This window comes from Ranitomeya variabilis, chromosome 5 (genome assembly GCF_051348905.1).
Source record: "Ranitomeya variabilis isolate aRanVar5 chromosome 5, aRanVar5.hap1, whole genome shotgun sequence".
NCBI classification, from domain to species: Eukaryota; Metazoa; Chordata; class Amphibia; order Anura; family Dendrobatidae; genus Ranitomeya; species Ranitomeya variabilis.
This window is the reverse complement of record NC_135236.1, coordinates 108,366,560-108,388,032: the sequence shown is the minus strand read 5'-3', so window position 1 is coordinate 108,388,032 and position 21,473 is coordinate 108,366,560. Positions and strand designations below refer to the sequence as shown.

Sequence of the window (21,473 nt, the reverse complement as noted above, 5' to 3'; positions counted from 1 at the left end):
GAGGTGGAAAAATAAAGGAAGGTGAGATCCTCTCCCTCACTATTAGGCCGGGGTCACACTACAGCGTAATTCGGACGAGTGATATGCGATAGAAAATTTTTCCTTGGCCGTTTTCAGTGTGAAAGTGAAATCACAGCATGCTGCGATTGTCACCGACACTCGGCCGAGACTCGGCTCACTCGCACCCATATAAGCCTATGGGTGCGAGTGAGACAGCGCACATCACTCAGATATCATCCGAGTGATGTGCGTTATACGCTGACCCCAGCAATGGAGGAGATGGAGAAAGTAATTTCTCCGCCTCCTCCACAGCTGTGTTCCAATTCTCTCTGTGCGAGAGGCTTGGAGCACAGACGCATGACACTCAGCTTCCACTCGTAGCAGAGCAGGAGCCGAGGGTCATTAGCATATCGCATCGGATGCAATACGCAAGTGTGACACGGGCCTTAGTGTCAGAGGCAAGGAAGGCGTATGCTTTCTCCACTGAATAGCTGATTTGGGAAGAGCAAGACATTTTTTCACGTACGAGGTGTTCGTGTGTGTACCAAATTTTATTCAGGTGTGTGTGAGCGTTTGGTGTAAAAAACTTTATTTAGAAAAGAAAAAAAAAATAGGAAAGAATCTAGAAAGAAAAGGATAAAAATAAAATATAAAGAATATAAAAATTTGGTAAAATAAAAAACTAACTTACAAAACGGACATCATTAAAAAAAAATTACTGAGTGCCCAAACTAATGGACACTAACCTGGACTATATTCAGTAAAAAATACTGTAGTAGTCGCTGTTTACGACAGTATATTTTTACTGTCCCTAATCTAGTCCTATCAACTAATCTAAATGTTTTTTTTAATCTTTTTTCACACCAAAAACAAGACAACAACCTAATCTTTCCTTATCAACTAATCTAAATTTATTTTTTATTTTTTTTCACTCTTTACTATATGACACTAACTCCCGTTAGGATTCAGAACAACTCCGCCTGAATTAGCAAAAAAGCGGAATGTATGCAGACCAACGTGTGGTTTAAACAATAGCTGCCAGAGACATATACATACAGTGGGGCAAAAAAGTATTTAGTCAGTCAGCAATAGTGCAAGTTCCACCACTTAAAAAGATGAGAGGCGTCTGTAATTTACATCATAGGTAGACCTCAACTATGGGAGACAAACTGAGAAAAAAAAAATCCAGAAAATCACATTGTCTGTTTTTTTATCATTTTATTTGCATTTTATGGTGGAAAATAAGTATTTGGTCAGAAACAAACAATCAAGATTTCTGGCTCTCACAGACCTGTAACTTCTTCTTTAAGAGTCTCCTCTTTCCTCCACTCATTACCTGTAGTAATGGCACCTGTTTAAACTTGTTATCAGTATAAAAAGACACCTGTGCACACCCTCAAACAGTCTGACTACAAACTCCACTATGGTGAAGACCAAAGAGCTGTCAAAGGACACCAGAAACAAAATTGTAGCCCTGCACCAGGCTGGGAAGACTGAATCGGCAATAGCCAACCAGCTTGGAGTGAAGAAATCAACAGTGGGAGCAATAATTAGAAAATGGAAGACATACAAGACCACAGATAATCTCCCTCGATCTGGGGCTCCACGCAAAATCCCACCCCGTGGGGTCAGAATGATCACAAGAACGGTGAGCAAAAATCCCAGAACCACGCGGGGGGACCTAGTGAATGAACTGCAGAGAGCTGGGACCAATGTAACAAGGCCTACCATAAGTAACACACTACGCCACCATGGACTCAGATCCTGCAGTGCCAGACGTGTCCCACTGCTTAAGCCAGTACATGTCCGGGTCCGTCTGAAGTTTGCTAGAGAGCATTTGGATGATCCAGAGGAGTTTTGGGAGAATGTCCTATGGTCTGATGAAACCAAACTGGAACTGTTTGGTAGAAACACAACTTGTCGTGTTTGGAGGAAAAAGAATACTGAGTTGCATCCATCAAACACCATACCTACTGTAAAGCATGGTGGTGGAAACATCATGCTTTGGGGCTGTTTCTCTGCAAAGGGGCCAGGACGACTGATCCGGGTACATGAAAGAATGAATGGGGCCATGTATCGTGAGATTTTGAGTGCAAACCTCCTTCCATCAGCAAGGGCATTGAAGATGAAACGTGGCTGGGTCTTTCAAAATGACAATGATCCAAAGCACACCGCCAGGGCAACGAAGGAGTGGCTTCGTAAGAAGCATTTCAAGGTCTTGGAGTGGCCTAGCCAGTCTCCAGATCTCAACCCTATAGAAAACCTTTGGAGGGAGTTGAAAGTCCGTGTTGCCAAGCGAAAAGCCAAAAACATCACTGCTCTAGAGGAGATCTGCATGGAGGAATGGGCCAACATACCAACATCAGTGTGTGGCAACCTTGTGAAGACTTACAGAAAACGTTTGACCTCTGTCATTGCCAACAAAGGATATATTACAAAGTATTGAGATGAAATTTTGTTTCTGACCAAATACTTATTTTCCACCATAATATGCAAATAAAATGATAAAAAAACAGACAATGTGATTTTCTGGATTTTTTTTTCTCAGTTTGTCTCCCATAGTTGAGGTCTACTTATGATGTAAATTACAGACGCCTCTCATCTTTTTAAGTGGTGGAACTTGCACTATTGCTGACTGACTAAATACTTTTTTGCCCCACTGTATGAATAGCAGAACCGTATCTCATACAATTGGTTGCACTTAAAACAATTATCGCTGTATAGGAAAGATGGCACCTATGATGATGATGCTACAAATAATTGTTAGAATGAAAACGGAAAAGGAACAATCTCACCAATTCCAAGATGCGTGAGCAGGAGCACCGGAAAAACCTCTGGTCAGGAAAAGATCCGGGACTTGATGAAAAGGGACGACAATACCCTGTCATTCCCTATCGGGCTACCGGTAAGCTATCCCCAGAGCTCCTGCCCTTACAAGGGCAGTCCACATCTACCCCTGTAATAGAATGCCCTGCACTCTCCCTGTGTTCAGTCCCGACGCGTTTCCTCCAAGTCAATCATCAGGGGACCTGCTTGTATAAAGAGATGAGTGCCTACATATAAAGAAAGGGAGACAATGAGTTCTGCCACCCCCTATGCTGTCCTACAGGGAGTGACCGAACTAAAAGAGCAAACTTAAATAGGAAGTGGTTCAAGCCTTCAACCACTTAGAATGGAGCAATCACTACACTTGTGTGGTAGCTATGGGTAACACATGACAACTAATGTAAATGGGCTGGTGGTGAGCTGAAATGTATATAATCTAGCCCAACTAGCCACATATGTGAACCCTAGTGTCCAATACAAAAGCGCTGTCAGCGCTGTGAAACATAACGGCGGGTGAACTCACCTGTATGGTGACGTCACACGCCAAAAGCACGAGATGCCCCCAACGCCTACATGAAAAACTGTGCTAGTATCATAGGCATGCGCAATGAATACCGGAAGTCACCGTTGCTAGGTGACGCGCGGCTACCAAAGTGGATATTAATAATTATTAAACAAAGCTCAAAAAGTGCTATGAAGTAAAGCGGCAGGTGAGCTCACTTAAATAAAAGGTATAACACTCCAAAACCGCAAGATACACAAAGCAAGTGGCTACGGACATGCGCAATACATACAGAGCATACCCCTGCTTCGTGATTGCAGGCGAGCGGCAGTCGACCAGAGCCACGATACCCCGTAACTAAGGACGCACAGCCGCTCACTGACACACCGAAGCACAGAGCGTGCGCAATACAAGAGGACACCGTCGCTGCTAAGAAACAGCAAGTATGCGGCTGTCCATCATAGCACGTGAAGAATCATTACTAAGCAGCTGGGGACACAGAACCGCTCATCAAAATACTGTATCGACGGGATGCCAAAGGGAATTAAGAGTGGCCTATTGAAAAATGTGCCATACACGTATATGAAATTATGCAATAATATAAGACTCCATAAAAGTGCCAAACACAACGGCACTATGGAGCACCGGGGTTCAATACATCAAAAGTACCGGCAGAGGGTAGTCAAAAAGGAAACCAAGCAGAATACCCATGTATATGGCAGTACTATAAAGAACTCCTATTGAACACCAATTGATCTATACTAGACCTGACAAAAATAATTCTACACACTGGATGACAATGTGCCAGAATATTAATAATTATTGCATAACAGGACACAGCTATGAAATACCAAAACAAGATGAGCCCCATATTTAGATAAAACGACAATTAAAGTAAACATGCAAAATCCCAAAGGTTATGGGTGACGGTAAAAGGATTTAGGCTTATATAAGAATAACTATTGACTGTGTAATAATAAGAATGACCAAAATAACGAGGCACCAGAGACAAATTCAGATGAAACAACTATAATTAATTTGGTCATTAAGGCCATAGGGAGAAACGGTATTGAGATAAAAAATCCATTTGGCCTCTCGTTGAAGGAGCAACTGATCCCAGTCGCCCCCACGTATAGGTTTAGTAACCTTCTCAATGGCCATAAATTTAAGGTGTTTAGATTGTCCATCATGCATCTGATTTATGTGCCGAGAGATAGAAGTGTCTCTTCTATGCTCGGCATCGCCCACATGTTCACCGACTCTTCTCTTAAATTCTTGGATGGTTTTGCCGATGTATTCAATACCACATGAGCACGATGCCCTATATATAACTCCTTTAGTACTGCAATTAATGAACTGCTTGATGTCATATTTCCTGCCGGTCACGTTACTCACAAAGCTATTACCCACATTAATGTATTGGCAGGCTGTACAATGTCCACATTTATGGCAGCCAACCACATTGCTCCTCAGCCAGGTCTCATTCCGAGGACCCGAGAAGTGACTGTGAACCAGTCTATCATTTAGCGAGTGTGCCTTCCTGTAGGTGATGGCCGGAGAGTCCCCCAGATAACAAGATATGTCCGAGTCCATTTGTAAGATGGACCAATATTTTTTGAAAATGTCTCTTACATGGGTGGCGCCATTATCAAAGGTGGTGATAAACCGTACCACTTCATCGTTCTGTGTCCTCTGAGTGGGGTTCAATAGAGTTGTTCTATCCCTACTTTTGGCATGATGGTAAGCTTTTTTGAGAACGTGGGATGGATAGCCTCTATCTTGAAAATTCTTCCTCAGTTCCTTAGCTTGGGACTCAAAATTACCATCATTTGAACAATTCCTACGAATTCTAAGGTATTGCCCCTTAGGAATCCCTCTCTTGAGATGCTCTGGGTGGTTGCTACTCCAATGTAAGAGGGCATTGGTAGCTGTGGGTTTTTTAAAATTAGATGTCACCAACTCACCATCTACCCCTTTAGTAATGAGGATATCCAAAAAGGGTAATGAGGAAAAATCTATCACAAAGGTGAAAAAAAGGCCAATGCTGTTATGATTGAGCCTATCCAGGAAATATGACGTCAAGCAGTTCATTAATTGCAGTACTAAAGGAGTTATATATAGGGCATCTTGCTCATGTGGTATTGAATACATCGGCAAAACCATCCGAGAATTTAAGAGAAGAGTCGGTGAACATGTGGGCGATGTCGAGCATAGAAGAGACACTTCTATCTCTCGGCACATAAATCAGATGCATGATGGACAATCTAAACACCTTAAATTTATGGCCATTGAGAAGGTTACTAAACCTATACGTGGGGGCGACTGGGATCAGTTGCTCCTTCAACGAGAGGCCAAATGGATTTTTTATCTCAATACCGTTTCTCCCTATGGCCTTAATGACCAAATTAATTATAGTTGTTTCATCTGAATTTGTCTCTGGTGTCTCGTTATTTTGGTCATTATTATTATTACACAGTCAATAGTTATTCTTATATAAGCCTAAATCCTTTTACCGTGAAGGAACAGATGATTGGCCTCGGGGAGACCAAAACATCCAACACCGCGGAGACACCATCACGTGTTTCTCAACGCAGTGATCCAGAACACTGCCCCCATCCCTTATGGGAAATATGCAAATGCATGTAGGATAGCTGCGGAGACACCATCACGTGTTTCTCAACGCAAGCAGTGAATAGCCAGACCTTTCCCTGGGAAGGAACAACCACGGGAAGGGCAGCATCCCATAAAGGAAAACATCCAATACAGGAAAACCACCTATGCCAAGCATGGTATCCATCCACAGACAGCTGTTTCGGGGTGTTTGCCCCTCATCAGTGTGGAGTAGGAATCTGGCTATTAGGAGCAGTGCCTAGTAAAAGGCTGTGAAGGAACAGATGATTGGCCTCGGGGAGACCAAAACATCCAACACCGCGGAGACACCATCACGTGTTTCTCAACGCAGTGATCCAGAACACTGCCCCCATCCCTTATGGGAAATATGCAAATGCATGTAGGATAGCTGCGGAGACACCATCACGTGTTTCTCAACGCAAGTTATCCTACATGCATTTGCATATTTCCCATAAGGGATGGGGGCAGTGTTCTGGATCACTGCGTTGAGAAACACGTGATGGTGTCTCCGCGGTGTTGGATGTTTTGGTCTCCCCGAGGCCAATCATCTGTTCCTTCACAGCCTTTTACTAGGCACTGCTCCTAATAGCCAGATTCCTACTCCACACTGATGAGGGGCAAACACCCCGAAACAGCTGTCTGTGGATGGATACCATGCTTGGCATAGGTGGTTTTCCTGTATTGGATGTTTTCCTTTATGGGATGCTGCCCTTCCCGTGGTTGTTCCTTCCCGGGGAAAGGTCTGGCTATTCACTGCTTGCGTTGAGAAACACATGATGGTGTCTCCGCAGCTATCCTACATAAATCCTTTTACCGTCACCCATAACCTTTGGGATTTTGCATGTTTACTTTAATTGTCGTTTTATCTAAATATGGGGCTCATCTTGTTTTGGTATTTCATAGCTGTGTCCTGTTATGCAATAATTATTAATATTCTGGCACATTGTCATCCAGTGTGTAGAATTATTTTTGTCAGGTCTAGTATAGATCAATTGGTGTTCAATAGGAGTTCTTTATAGTACTGCCATATACATGGGTATTCTGCTTGGTGTCCTTTTTGACTACCCTCTGCCGGTACTTTTGATGTATTGAACCCCGGTGCTCCATAGTGCCGTTGTGTTTGGCACTTTTATGGAGTCTTATATTATTGCATAATTTCATATACGTGTATGGCACATTTTTCAATAGGCCACTCTTAATTCCCTTTGGCATCCCGTCGATACAGTATTTTGATGAGCGGTTCTGTGTCCCCAGCTGCTTAGTAATGATTCTTCACGTGCTATGATGGACAGCCGCATACTTGCTGTTTCTTAGCAGCGACGGTGTCCTCTTGTATTGCGCACGCTCTGTGCTTCGGTGTGTCAGTGAGCGGCTGTGCGTCCTTAGTTACGGGGTATCGTGGCTCTGGTCGACTGCCGCTCGCCTGCAATCACGAAGCAGGGGTATGCTCTGTATGTATTGCGCATGTCCGTAGCCACTTGCTTTGTGTATCTTGCGGTTTTGGAGTGTTATACCTTTTATTTAAGTGAGCTCACCTGCCGCTTTACTTCATAGCACTTTTTGAGCTTTGTTTAATAATTATTAATATCCACTTTGGTAGCCGCGCGTCACCTAGCAACGGTGACTTCCGGTATTCATTGCGCATGCCTATGATACTAGCACAGTTTTTCATGTAGGCGTTGGGGGCATCTCGTGCTTTTGGCGTGTGACGTCACCATACAGGTGAGTTCACCCGCCGTTATGTTTCACAGCGCTGACAGCGCTTTTGTATTGGACACTAGGGTTCACATATGTGGCTAGTTGGGCTAGATTATATACATTTCAGCTCACCAGCCCATTTACATTAGTTGTCATGCGTTACCCATAGCTACCACACAAGTGTAGTGATTGCTCCATTCTAAGTGGTTGAAGGCTTGAACCACTTCCTATTTAAGTTTGCTCTTTTAGTTCGGTCACTCCCTGTAGGACAGCATAGGGGGTGGCAGAACTCATTGTCTCCCTTTCTTTATATGTAGGCACTCATCTCTTTATACAAGCAGGTCCCCTGATGATTGACTTGGAGGAAACGCGTCGGGACTGAACACAGGGAGAGTGCAGGGCATTCTATTACAGGGGTAGATGTGGACTGCCCTTGTAAGGGCAGGAGCTCTGGGGATAGCTTACCGGTAGCCCCATAGGGAATGACAGGGTATTGTCGTCCCTTTTCATCAAGTCCCGGATCTTTTCCTGACCAGAGGTTTTTCCGGTGCTCCTGCTCACGCATCTTGGAATTGGTGAGATTGTTCCTTTTCCGTTTTCATTCTAACAATTATTTGTAGCATCATCATCATAGGTGCCATCTTTCCTATACAGCGATAATTGTTTTACGTGCAACCAATTGTATGGGATACGGTTCTGCTATTCATATGTATATGTCTCTGGCAGCTATTGTTTAAACCACACGTTGGTCTGCATACATTCCGCTTTTTTGCTAATTCAGGCGGAGTTGTTCTGAATCCTAACGGGGGTCTTCTGCAGGTCCCTTGGTGGTCCCTTATTTTTATATCACTTTGGGTGACACCGTTGTGACTTTTATCCAATATTAGTAAAAGTTATGTTTTAAATTCCACTGTTGCTGTATTTTCTATCTTATTTAGTGTTTTTTTCTGTTTAAAGCTTAATAATTAAGTACAGATTGTGCTATATTTGTTATGACACTAACTCCAACTAATTTCAGTAAAAAATACTGTAGTAGATGCGGATTACAACAGTATGTTTTTACTGTCCCTAATCTAGTTCGATCAACTAATCTAAATTATTATTATTTATGTTTTTAACACTTTACTATCTGACACTAACCCTGGCTAAATTCAATAAAAAATACTGTAGTAGACACAGATTACTATGGTATATTTTTACAGTCCCTAATCTAATCCTATCAGATAATCTAAATTTTTAAAATTCTTTTTTCACACACATAAAAAAAAAACAAAACTGGAGGCCAATCGGTGATGTACATCACTGACCAGCGCTAAATGGGTGTGTCACTGATCAGTGCTCGGTGGCTGCAGAATGCATGTGCGAAGGTAGTGCAAAGGGGGGGATAGACATAGACAAAAAAAGTCCTGGAAAACAGTGAACACGAGTGCCGATAAGTGATTTGCGTCACTTATCAGCGCTCAGTGGATGCAGGACGCACAAACAAAAAAATAACCTGCTAAGCATTGAGCGATCAAGGACTAATCAGCGATCAAGTGCTGATCAGCGCTCGGCAGCAGAAGATGGAGTGGTGAGGGGGTTAGGGAGAGGGAGAGAGCAGGAAAAAGAGGAGGAATTGTGAAAGGAAGGGTGATTGGAGTGGGTTAGGAAAGGTCAGGGATCAAGGACGAATCAGGGAACGACCCAAGCCTTAAAGACACCTGTTACGCCATTCTAGGCTTCCATCCCTGCTCATACCTGATAGTTGTCTGTAGCATCACCCAGCAACCCACCAAATGTGATGGCATTTGTTATACAACCGAGGTAGATGAAAAGAATGGCGGAAATGGACTGAATGTGGAAGGCTTCATAGAAATCACTCAGGAACCACGGCAGTTTTCTTTTAATATCCAGGTAAAGTCCTCCACAGAACCTGCGGGGCAAATACTGATATCAGCTGAGGTCCCTAAGAAACGTGTGATCCGATTGTATGTAGATTTAACTGGATTTTCACTTTTAGTCATAAAATAATGATTTTTTTTATTATCTTCAATTAGAGTAAAATAAATCTCTATCTTTAATGTCATTTATTGGTAAAATGTTATGTGCTGATTAATTTAAGAATTTAACATTATTATTTTTTACACTAATTTATTAATCTCTTGTAAATGCATTGATTGCCTTCTTACATGCAATCCGTCAGCATGTTTTTTTTACCATGTAATCTGAGACCATCATGATGTAGGGGAAGAGACCCCTATTCCAATGGTGTGTCATTTACTGGATTTTGTGTTGGTGTGTTGATACAATCAGTGCTTTTTCAGCAGTTGATTATCCTAACAAGATTGGGTGTCTCTTTCCTCCCAGTCCTCCTGCTCGATGTGACCTCATATAGGATCACTATACAATATGCACACAATGCAACATTCACTCCTTTCAATGCATGCACATACAGTGCCTTGCGAAAGTATTCGGGCCCCTGGAACTTTTCAACCTTTTCCCACATATCATGCTTCAAACATAAAGATACCAAATGTAAATTTTTGGTGAAGAATCAACAAGTGGAACACAATTGTGAAGTTGAACGAAATGTATTGGTTATTTAAAATTTTTGTGGAAATTCAAAAACTGAAAAGTGGGGCGTGCAATATTATTCGGCCCTTTACTTTCAGTGCAGCAAACTCACTCCAGAAGTTCATTGTGGATCTCTGAATGATCCAATGTTGTCCTAAATGCCTAATGATGATAAATATAATCCACCTGTGTGTAATCAAGTCTCCGTATAAATGCACCTGCTGTGATAGCCTCAGGGTTCTGTTTGAAGCACAGAGTGCATCATGAAGACCAAGGAACACAACAGGCAGGTCCGTGATACTGTTGTGGAGACGTTTAAAGCCGGATTTGGATACAAAATTATTTCCAAAACTTTAAACATCCCAAGGAGCACTGTGGAAGCGTTCATATTGAAATGGAAGGAGTATCATACCACTGCAAATCTACCAAGACCCGTCCCTCTAAACTTTCATCTCAAACAAGGAGAAGACTGATCAGAGATGCAGCCAAGAGGCCCATGATCACTCTGGATGAACTGCAGAGATCTACAGCTGAGGTGGGAAAGTCTGTCCATAGGACAACAATCAGTCGTACACTGCACAAATCTGGCCTTTATGGAAGAGTGGCAAGAAGAAAGCCATTTCTCAAAGATATCCATAAAAAGTGTTGTTTAAAGTTTGCAACAAGCCACCTGGGAGACACCCCAAACTTGTGGAAGAAGGTGCTCTGGTCACATTAAAGCAAAATCGAACTTTTTGGCAACAATGCCAAACGATATGTTTGGCGCGCGGTATTTTCCACAGCATATGCACTGCGGATTTCGTTTTCCATAGGTTTACATGGTACTGTACAACGTATGGAAAACTACTGAATCTGCAGTGGCCAATCCCCTTCGGATCTGCAGCAAAATCCGCAATGTGTGCACATAGCCTTATAGTTTTAATGGAAAGAAGCTGTAGTTACTGGTTAGCTGGCTTCACAGGTTACTCATGGTAACACTATCCTGCCACCTCTATACTGCATGATATTTCCATTCTTTATATGTGAGATGACTGCTGTTCATATGAATATGTTTTATATGGCTCCAAAAAAATATGGCACCAGCCGTCTGTATCCCTGGGCCATCCTTTTCTTCTTTTTGGAATTCTAGCTTTTTTAATACCGCATATATTCTGTTGAACAAGTTATTTGATATCAAGAAAACTATATATATTTTTTATACATATTGGGATGCTGTTTCTGTTTTGTGGTGTTAGCGTTAACCCTTTGAGAGTTGCCCCCTGGTGATCATGTATGATGCTTAATTGTAAGAATGTCTGCAGGATTTAATTATTTTATATGGAAGTTTGAAAACTATGAAAAAAACTAGAAATCATTTTGAAGAACATTTGCTTAAATGAAAATGTTTTTGTCTGTTCCGCACCTGCCAGTCCATGAGAGTTCCTCCCCAACCTCATGTGCACAAGGCATTTCTTCATCCTCACTTCCGCCTCCGCCACTTCCGCCACCTCCTCCACCAGCTGACCCATTCATTTGTCCGGCTTCATTAACTGAGAACACTGATTTTCTGCAGAAGACAAATATTGAGTTTGTTAACTTTCATTAAATCATACAACATTGGAGAAATGTTTAGCTTGAACCTTGGAACAGCTATGGTTAGGTAGGGGTGGCCTGGCTCTATTTATGGAGACCACCAGAGATGGAAGTCTTGCTGGCAATCTCTCCTGCATGGAAAGAATTAGTGACATAGTGATCATTGTATGTAGCTTGTAAATACCTACCTCTGATCTGCTGAGGGGATCTTTTTGGGAGGCTCTATTCTGATGGTAGGATCCCATTCTCCAGGTGGAAGGACAATGACTTCATCCAAGAACTCATCTATTCCTGCGATCAGATCCTCACGATCTCTGGCTTTGTAAGCGACATCACTGAACAACTAAAACAAGAAGATTGTAGGATAATATAATGGAGCCATTGGTAGGTAAGAATGTATTATGACTGTCTCCATGGGAGGGGATAATGAAAACCTTGCCAAAACGTTTTGGGGTGGGTTGAAGCCATTCCTGGGAGGACTGGAGTGGAGTTCCGGGCAGGACTTACCGTAATTCACCTTGAAATGTTTGCAACTGTGAATTTAATGGTTGTATTCCATTTTTATAAAAAAATCTATTTTCTTTTCTTATAGGTTTAATAACAGTTTTCCATGTGCTGCGGCTGACATTGCAGCTCAACTCTATTCCCCCGAAATGCCAGACAAACCCCAAAGACAAAAGACAGTTTCCCCTTCAAAAATAAAACTTTTTTTTTTAATCTCCCACCACCCAAATACTATATAAAGGGCTACAGCTGAAGCAAAATTATCATTAATAAGTGAAGAAATAATCCCCTAAAGTGGAAGCGATGGGATTAGTATTGACTCTTTATGCAGACACTATGGGGCTGATTCATTAGGCTGCTGACACCAGTTTTTGGGAGTAAAAATACTTGAAATGATGCAAATTTTTTACCCAACTCGTAATTGGCAAAATTTTGTGACTTTTATTATGCCATTCTAGGCCAGCTCCATCAACTTTTTGATAAGTGGGTAGAGCACGGCCAGGAGAAGGTATGACTGAAAAAATCATAATTTTTAGCATAAAAATGGTGCAAATAATGATGCAATTGTACACCAATCCCAGACTGACGTACATGTCTTGCGGTGGTGCATGGCTGTTGTGTAAAAGAGTGCTGTTGACACCCTCCTTTAAGATCTTATAGTTATATAATGCATTTGTGGCGCCCTGGGGTCCAGTCGCCACAGAGTACTGCACCTCATCCAGAGGTGTGGTATTCCGCTCTTAGGTAAGGCACAGAACCCCACACCTGCATCCAACACTAGACAATTCAGTCGGGGCAGCTGGGCGTACCCTAAGGGAGGATGGCATCATCCCAGGCTGGATAGGAAAGGGTGTTGGAGGAGTGGGTGGGGTAGGTAGAGTAGGGGAGGAGCTAATTAGGAGGAAAGGTTAGGGAGATTGCGAGAGCAGAGCAGACATGAGGGTCTGCAGCTCCTGACAGACAGAAGAGAGAAGTGAGAGGGAGAAGCAGAAGGAAGCTCCCAGAAGGACAGAAGGGGGTCCTAGGGGCACGGATAGTGAGAGATCCATCCGTGGGGTCTGTATCCGCTGGTGTGGTCGGTTGAGGGACCAGGTCCTAGTCAGGGGACCAGCCTGATTCTAGTGGAGAAACTAAGGATGCAGCTAAATAACCGGAGACTGTGGATTTCGCAGGAAGCAGAGTCACATCTGCACACATTTGCTGAAAAGGCATCCATATAGGATTCAGGGGGATTTAGTGCACACCGATCAGCGGCTGCTGGCTTGGGACACTGTGTGGCAGGCACAGGGCAGGAGAGCTGAAGCCAGCGCAGAGAGATGGCCAGGAAAGGACATATGAAAGAGGGTTCTGGAAAGTGTACCCCAGTGGTCTCTTCAAGCAGCGTCGGCTAACATCTCACATTTGCCGAGTACCACAGGTGGCGTCACGAACATTTATCCCATAAACTTTATACCCCTTTTATTGGACGCCCAGGGCCACGGACCGGGTCACTGCTGCCGTGACACGTCCCCTTTAAGAACCGGCCCGGTACCGAGTATCCCCACAGCCCTGGCTGGTCGCTCCACATTGCCATGTTGTGAATGTTGCATTATCTATCTAGTGGCCTGGGGAACTTAGCTAACTAGTGGATAGGGTTAATTGTTTGGGCCAGCCCATGGTGGGAGGTGTTAAATGGGAGATACAGTTTCCTGATGTTAGGCATATAGTTAAAAATATTGAAAAGAGATAGACGTATGGTCTTAATGTTAGCAGACCTGCATTGAAATGGAGTGTTGTGTGCGAAGAGGAGAGACCATAATCAGATAGCACGCTTTTAGTAAACACGGATTAAGTTGCGGAAGGATTTCTTAACTCGAGTGGCAAATGGGGCCTACAAAAATGTTATCTATAGTAGATAAGAAAGTGTAGCCAAACCTGAGGGTCATAGAAGGAGAAGATGGCCAGGCTAAGACATGAGTTCTCCTATGAGGAACTGAAAATGCAGTGGCACAACAAGGAGCGTGTGGCCCTCATAGAATGGACTTTGAGAATAGCAGAGAAGAGTCGTACAGACACAACTCAGCTGGTGAGATCCTCACACAAAGGGAAGATGGAGATTCCCATACTGATTACGGTAAATGCGGTAATGTAACATAAATCAGAAGAAATGCATGAGTAACTGTGAAGTTGCTGTGACTAGAATGGGCAGAAGGGTTATTCCTCCTATCTGATGTATATACTCCTCATCAGTTTGTTCAGTAAAGAAAAGTGTGTTTTTGGTTTCTGCTCTCCCTCATTCATCTCTACTTTGTTGGGTCCTGGGCTGTCATACCAAGTGGCAGCATGTGTTCTGCAGTGGCGTATCGCTAAGGTAACAGCACACCCACCCAGCCAGGATCCCCACCTTCCTGTAGCGTGGCGGGGCATGGATGCGGCCCTCGGCCACGGCCACTGTGACTGTTACAACTGAAAGGTGCGCCAAATTAATTAACAATCGCCCGCATGCCGCATCTTAATGAATTTGGTGCATTTCACTCCAACGTAATGTTCATCATGACTGGAATGCAAAACGCTAGTGTTAATGAATCGGGGCTATGTGCACTAATATATCTGCATGAAAATCACCTATGTAGTATTTATTACTTACATCATCCACCATTAAGGTTGAAATCGCTCTGCCAATTTCAATGTAAGACTTGATTTTTCCCATTGGACCCAGTAAAATAAAAAGGAACCTAATAAAGAGGGAGGAATAATATAGTTAGGATCAGTAAAACCCCTTCTATATATGGAAATGATCAAATAAGTTTTACATACAGTATACTGCAGCTGTTGACATTATAATAATTACAAAAATATAAGGAAACTCTACTCATTTATTCTTTTCCATGATGATCCAGCACTGACAATCCAGCGATGCTCTCTGTCGTGTTTAATAATAATAATAATAATTATTATTATTATTTTATTTTCGACTATATTACTCCACTTTTATAGAGAGGAATTTTGCGTCAAAATCTGTATGTACTTGGTGGAAAAAATCTAGCATATTGTATAAGACAATGTATTACTTTGGTAACTGCTAGAGGAGAATATGTCCACATAATGTCCAAGCTCTGTCCAGACATCTCTGCATTCTCCAGTGGTCAGACCTCCATCAGCTAGGAGATACAGTATAATCTATCCTATTGTTACATGATAACTCATCTTCCATGGACAACCCCTTTAATGGGGTTATTGTATGTGTCAAAAGGCTGGGTACTCAATAAAGTTATGGTTAATCAGAGGAGGGGGTTAAGATTCACTAAGCACAGCATTACATTTGGCTATGCAATCATTAGGGAGGTATTTTACAGCACTTTTCTCAGTGTTAATTAAAATGTAGCCATCCCTTTGAGACAATGTGTCATGGAAACAAAACTATTGATATAGGACCATGCTGTTTTTGTCCCCCCCCCCCCCTTATAGCTATCGGGCCTTGTATCTGTACCATTTCACTTTATTTTTGCTTTATGAGAGATTTAATGGGAATCTGTCAGTAGGATCAATCCTCCAAAGCCATCTATATGGGCATGTAGGTCATAGGAAGCTGAATAATATGATTCCTTGATATCGGCAATACAATGTCTTATTCCAGAGAAATACACATTTTTCTTAATATATAACGGAGTTGTTAGATCTATGGGCCGGACATAGATCTCCCTGAGAATCTGCCTCCAGAGATTATTATAAATGAAAGGAGGCGTTACCAGTGTGAGACAAGTAATGACTGAGAGTCCGCTCTCCTGATCTACATGTCTCACACTGGTAGCGACCCTTTCATTTAAAATAATCTCTGGAGGCAGATTTGCAGGAAGATCTGTGTCTGGCCAATAGATCTTAAAAGCTCATTTACATATTAAGAAAAACGTGGATTTCTATGGAATAAGACTTTGGATCACAGATACTGGTAACGCCTTCTTTCATTTATAATAATCTCTGGAGGCAGATTCTCAGGGAGATCTATGTCCGGCCCATAGATCTAACAACTCAGTTATATATTAAGAAAAATGTGTATTTCTCTGGAATAAGATATTGTATTAACGATATCAAGGAATCATATTATTCAGCTTCCTATGACCTAAATGCCCACATAGACGGCTTAGGAGGGCTGATCCTACTGACAGATTCCCTTTAAGTCAATATAAATGTTAGCCATTACCTTGTGGGCACTGGAACCTCTGTGACGCCTCCAAGCATTAGAGACTGGACCAGTCGTACAAATGCTACAAATGGTTTGTCTAAGAAGTCTACTTCTCCAATAAAAACATTGGAAGCTTCCGCATCGCGAGGGATTTTCTTCATAAACTTATTTCTCAGCTGGAAGAACAAAGAGGGACAGGATCAGAATCAAATTTGCAACTCAAGGGCTTATAGGCACAGATTTCTAAGGACAATAGATTCCGCCCATCGGGTGAGCTACAAATAAGGGGGTTGGAGAAATATAGGGTGGGCAGGCACCATCAGTCTTAAAGAATAAACAGGGGATCACCTGATTCATGTCAGTGTAGACTAACAACCAAAGAAATATAAGACACATGCATCATACAAATGGGATCACCACAGAAGAATAACAGATGAACTCCTGAGAAAGGAATCCCGTTGGATTTATGAACTGAATAGCCTGGCACCCGGGGGTCTGAATGAGGAATTATTGTACACGGGTTTCTACAAAAAACTATAGTGACCCTTGTGCCACTTGTATTTTGTGGATTACTATTGGTACAGCCATCTGGGTCTGGGAGGCGAGTTCTGGACTTTTCTGTTTATTCTTCCTTTTTCCCTTCTTTTCCTTTTTTTCCATTAGATCCACGATTGGCCGGTGACATTTGGACTTATGAGAGAAGAGAAGATTGAATATGCTCTATGGCTGTCCTCTATGTTTGAGAGGGTCTACATTAAATCTAAAGAATCATCGCAATTGCATATGGACATTTTTTATGGCTATTGAAACACATTGTCTGGGTTAACTGAATATATTGTTTTTTTTTTAATTTTTTGCATGCTGTGTCCCCCCACTACTACCACTATTACCGGTTTACTATAACTTGAAGATTTGTTTTGTGGGGCAGATTGCACTTCTTGGCTTATCAGGCCCCCAGGTTGTTATTCGTTGGCTATGAATAGCTAGGTCGGGCAGCAAATATTAGAAGCATTTATATTTGCCCATAGGGCGTTTGTCGATTGGCCTAATGATTACAGTAGGTACATCGTAACTCACTTAATAGTAAGTCAGTAAGCCAGTTATGTTGTCTCTAATTTGGGCACTGCATGGTTATAGCTCAATACTCTGCCGCAGCTTCCCTCATATTATTATCTACAGCATACCCTCTGGGGCAAAACTCTTGCCAATATTCATGTATTTCTGGGTATAGCCCATTGTGTATGGTCCTTGACAGATATAGTAATACATAGAAGCTTTCTCTTTATCTCATTAAGCTTCTTCTGTATTTAGTTCCTAACAAATGGGTTTGGTAAAAAATCGTAAAAGATCTTAAAAAAATCCTGGCTCTTGCATTTGCTTTTTAGCGGAGACACACCGCACTACAGAGTTCAATACCCTGCCTTTTCTTCGTCTACAGACGAGTTTTTCGTTGTTATGGCGACTTGTTCGCCGCACCACGCATGCGCCAAGCGCTGGAGTCTGCGTTTCCGATGGGGGTGGGATTGCGGCATCCGCGCATTTATCAGTATAACATGCCGTAGGTAATGGATCCTATGGTCCTGCCATCTGATATATCGTACCTTGACAAGCACGTGTAGCTTGAAGCATACCACGTTAGACTGGCCCCAGTTTTCCCCTACCTTACGTTAACTTTGTAATGCGTGGTGGTTGTCATGGTGATATTTCCGCTGGGCACGCATGCGCAGTACTTGATGGTTAGTACTCCGGTCAGGCAGAGGAGGTCAGCCGGTTGTTCCAGACGAGTTTTCGTTGTCATGGCGACTTATTCGTCGCAACACGCATGCGCCAAGCGCTGGAGTCTGCGTTCTTGGTGGGGGAGGGAATGCGGCACCCGAGCATTTATTATTATAATAAGTCTATTATAGTCTACGATCCTGCCATCTAATATACCGAACTGTGACAGGCATTTGTAGCCTGAAGTGGAGACATACCGCGTTAGACTGGGTTCAGTCTTCCCTTACCCTACGTTAACTTTGCAATGCATGGTGGTTGTCATGGTGATATTTCTGCCGGGCACGCATGAGCAGTACGCTATGACTAGTATTCTGGTCAGACAGAGTAGTTAGCGCTTGCGCACTACATACCATAACATGCCGAACAGACATCCTCCCTTTGTTTTGCGTCGCCTTCATGCTGCACACCTGGTGCGTATTATTGATTAAGGATTATGTATTTAAACAGGGACCACACCACTAGATGACTGTGGACCTTGAGAAAGACGCCTAGGCGTCGATACGCGTGGGTCAGACTATGTCACAGTCTCCTTTGCTACTAATGGAGTTTATCTGTCTCATTGTGGGGTGGTAAGGTATTGAGTCTCGGGGTGCGGTTTCTTGTATAGTGGCATTTTCACTTTCCTGCTGCACAGGAAATAATCCCATAGCACCTCCAGGATATCCAGGGCCCCTTATGAATCCATGTGGGGTATTGCTGTGTAATTTTGTACGCTGTTTGTATCTTGAATATGGCACTGTGATACTTGGCTATTTGAGTGTATTTTTTAGGGAGACTCAGCATGTATATATCTTTTGGCTCATATCATGGTATACTATAACACACTCTGAGAATTGTATTTACAAAGGTTACATAGACTGTGCATTGTTTTTGTTGAGTATTTTACTCATTTACTATGGACCCTTATCTCCCACTTTTTGCTTGTGGGGTTTTTTAAATGTTTTTAAAACAATGCAGTTTTTGTGTGGTATTGTCTAATAATAAAAACTTTGTTATATTGTACTAAAATTATTGGTGTGGTGATCCCATTTTTATGATGCATGTGTCTTATATTTCTTTGGTTGTTACAAATAAGGGGGCTGTCAAGTTTAGAAAACTCAGTTGCTAAAGGGGATTTCACTGCTCAGGATTCTCCTCTTTTGACGAGAATGGTGACCGATTCCAAAGAGTGTCTTTCTCTTTGGAGGACTTGTCCTGTCTTGCATTCCACAGACAACTGATTGATCTGAATAGGCACCATGTAATGCTCCATTTCTCCTTAGTGGAGTGCAGGGAAATTGAACACTTACTGCCAGGGTTCCTCACAGATAGCTGATCACTGATGATCCCAGCAGTTGGACACGTCATGATCAACTTATTGCCCAGGGCCCCTTCTACAAGTAGGGATAATGTGAAAGACCCATTTAATTAATTTATAGCTTTAAACTGATTGCTCTTATAAAATAAAGTAGAGAATTGTGGTTAATTTCTCACTTAATTGACCCTTCCTGGCTGCCCTCTCAGTCCCCAACACCATTGTAAACACTTAATTAACATTATCAAAAACATTAGGATTTGTCCGGCCTCAATTGAAGCGTAAACTGTGGCAGGGATGACTTACAAGTAACACAATTAGGCGAATTCACTTTCTTCCTATCTCCCCATATTTGACAGCTGTATTGGTGGTCTGCATTGGGACCAGAACTAATGGTTGTCCATTGTTTGGTCACCTGACCACTGAGGACTATGACTGGCTACAGTGGTCTGGTGACTATAAGGGCGTGCCTTCAGTAGCATCCAATGATGCAATGTTTCAGTCACTTTACTGCTGCAGTCAATCACAGGCCTCAGCATCATAGCTTCTGGTCCCCGGGGTGAAAGCTGATGAAAATGCTTTAACTGAGTATTTTATAAACTGTTCCACCTGTAAAGATTTTGTGAAGGCTAAACATTCATTTTATTAAAGAGGAGCTGTCACCAGGTCAAAATTGTCCAGTTTTTACTCTTGTTTTTATTTTTGTTGTTCCCCAGAATATTCTGTTTTTTTTTATTTATTTTTTAATCCACCACATCATTTCAAAGATACGGGACATTTTATTTAGTGCTAGTTTTTAATAATCTTTACCAACGGGGTGTGGCTTAAAGTGTAACAATGCAGAGCACCATAAAGACCTGCCCCTGAGAATCCTGTGAGCCACATCCCCTTACAAAAGAACATAAAATTAGCACTAAATTAAAAGGCCCATATCTTTAGAACCATATGGCAGATTTAAGTAAAAAACCTAAAAAAAACCCGGAATACTCAGGGGAGGAGTGGGAATAAACTAAGAGTGAAAGCTGTTCACTTTTGACCTGGGGTCAGAGTCTCTTTGTACATGCACATTTCACTAGTTTCAACTTTGGCAGATTCCTCTGGAGATAATCAAGCAGTGAAAATAAAGGATATAAAAGCTGACGTGTAATAGTATTCAGTTATTATCTATCTATACAATATTTGGTGAGTATGTACAGTATTCAGCATACACATATGCCGTAAATGTCTACTAAGGCCGGGGTCACACTTGCGAGTGCAATGCGAGAAACTCGCGTGAGTCACTCACTTCAATACCTGGCACTGCCGCTGGCACTCGGGACCGGAGAGTGCGGTTGCATGTATTTCTATGCAGCTGAATGTTCTGGTCCCGAGTGCTGGCGGCAGTGCCGGGTATTGAGGCGAGAGACTCACGTGAGTTTCTCGCATTGCACTTGCAAGTGTGACCCCGGCCTAATAGTGGAAATTGTCCGGATTCTATAACTGCTAATCAGTAAGGAAATAATCACAGCTCAATACCTGATCAGAACTTGGGGTCTCGGAGATGTCATTCATACTTCTGCTTTGTGCATGACCTAGGATGTAGACCACACGTAGATGGATAAAAACCTGAAATATCATCTTATTTTCACCATTCAGCATCACAACCTTTTTAATTTTTGAACATTATTTCTTTCCATAATAAAAAACTATGTTGATTATTGGGAAAAAAAAAACATGTCCATCATCAACCAGAGTGGATGGAGGGAGAGAGGAAACTTTGTTTGTCCTAATTATTCCAGAGGAAAGCAGAAAAAAACCCCAAAACATAAGGCATGAGCCAGTCTGCCCTAAAAGGAGAAAAATTACCTCCTGATACCAGGTGAAAATTAATTTGGATCAGCGTACATACTAGACCGTGTTGAACTATTAAATGAAAAGTACTGATCGCAACGATTCAAAACTACATTCAAATTGTG

General features: G+C 42.3%; 1 protein-coding gene across 2 annotated transcripts in view; it reads right to left on the bottom strand.

The window, feature by feature from the left end:
* SLC4A5 (solute carrier family 4 member 5) overlaps positions 1 to 21,473 on the bottom strand; it is a 126,553-nt gene that overhangs the window by 56,097 nt on the left and 48,983 nt on the right. For both annotated transcript variants that reach the window (XM_077263110.1, XM_077263111.1), the window contains exons 6-11: positions 21,034 to 21,089; positions 16,467 to 16,624; positions 14,913 to 15,000; positions 11,971 to 12,125; positions 11,613 to 11,756; positions 9,395 to 9,569 (exon numbers count right to left, since the gene is read on the bottom strand). In XM_077263110.1, coding sequence (XP_077119225.1) covers positions 9,395 to 9,569; positions 11,613 to 11,756; positions 11,971 to 12,125; positions 14,913 to 15,000; positions 16,467 to 16,624; positions 21,034 to 21,089 — 776 coding nt within the window. The remainder of the gene's footprint in view (positions 1 to 9,394; positions 9,570 to 11,612; positions 11,757 to 11,970; positions 12,126 to 14,912; positions 15,001 to 16,466; positions 16,625 to 21,033; positions 21,090 to 21,473) is intronic.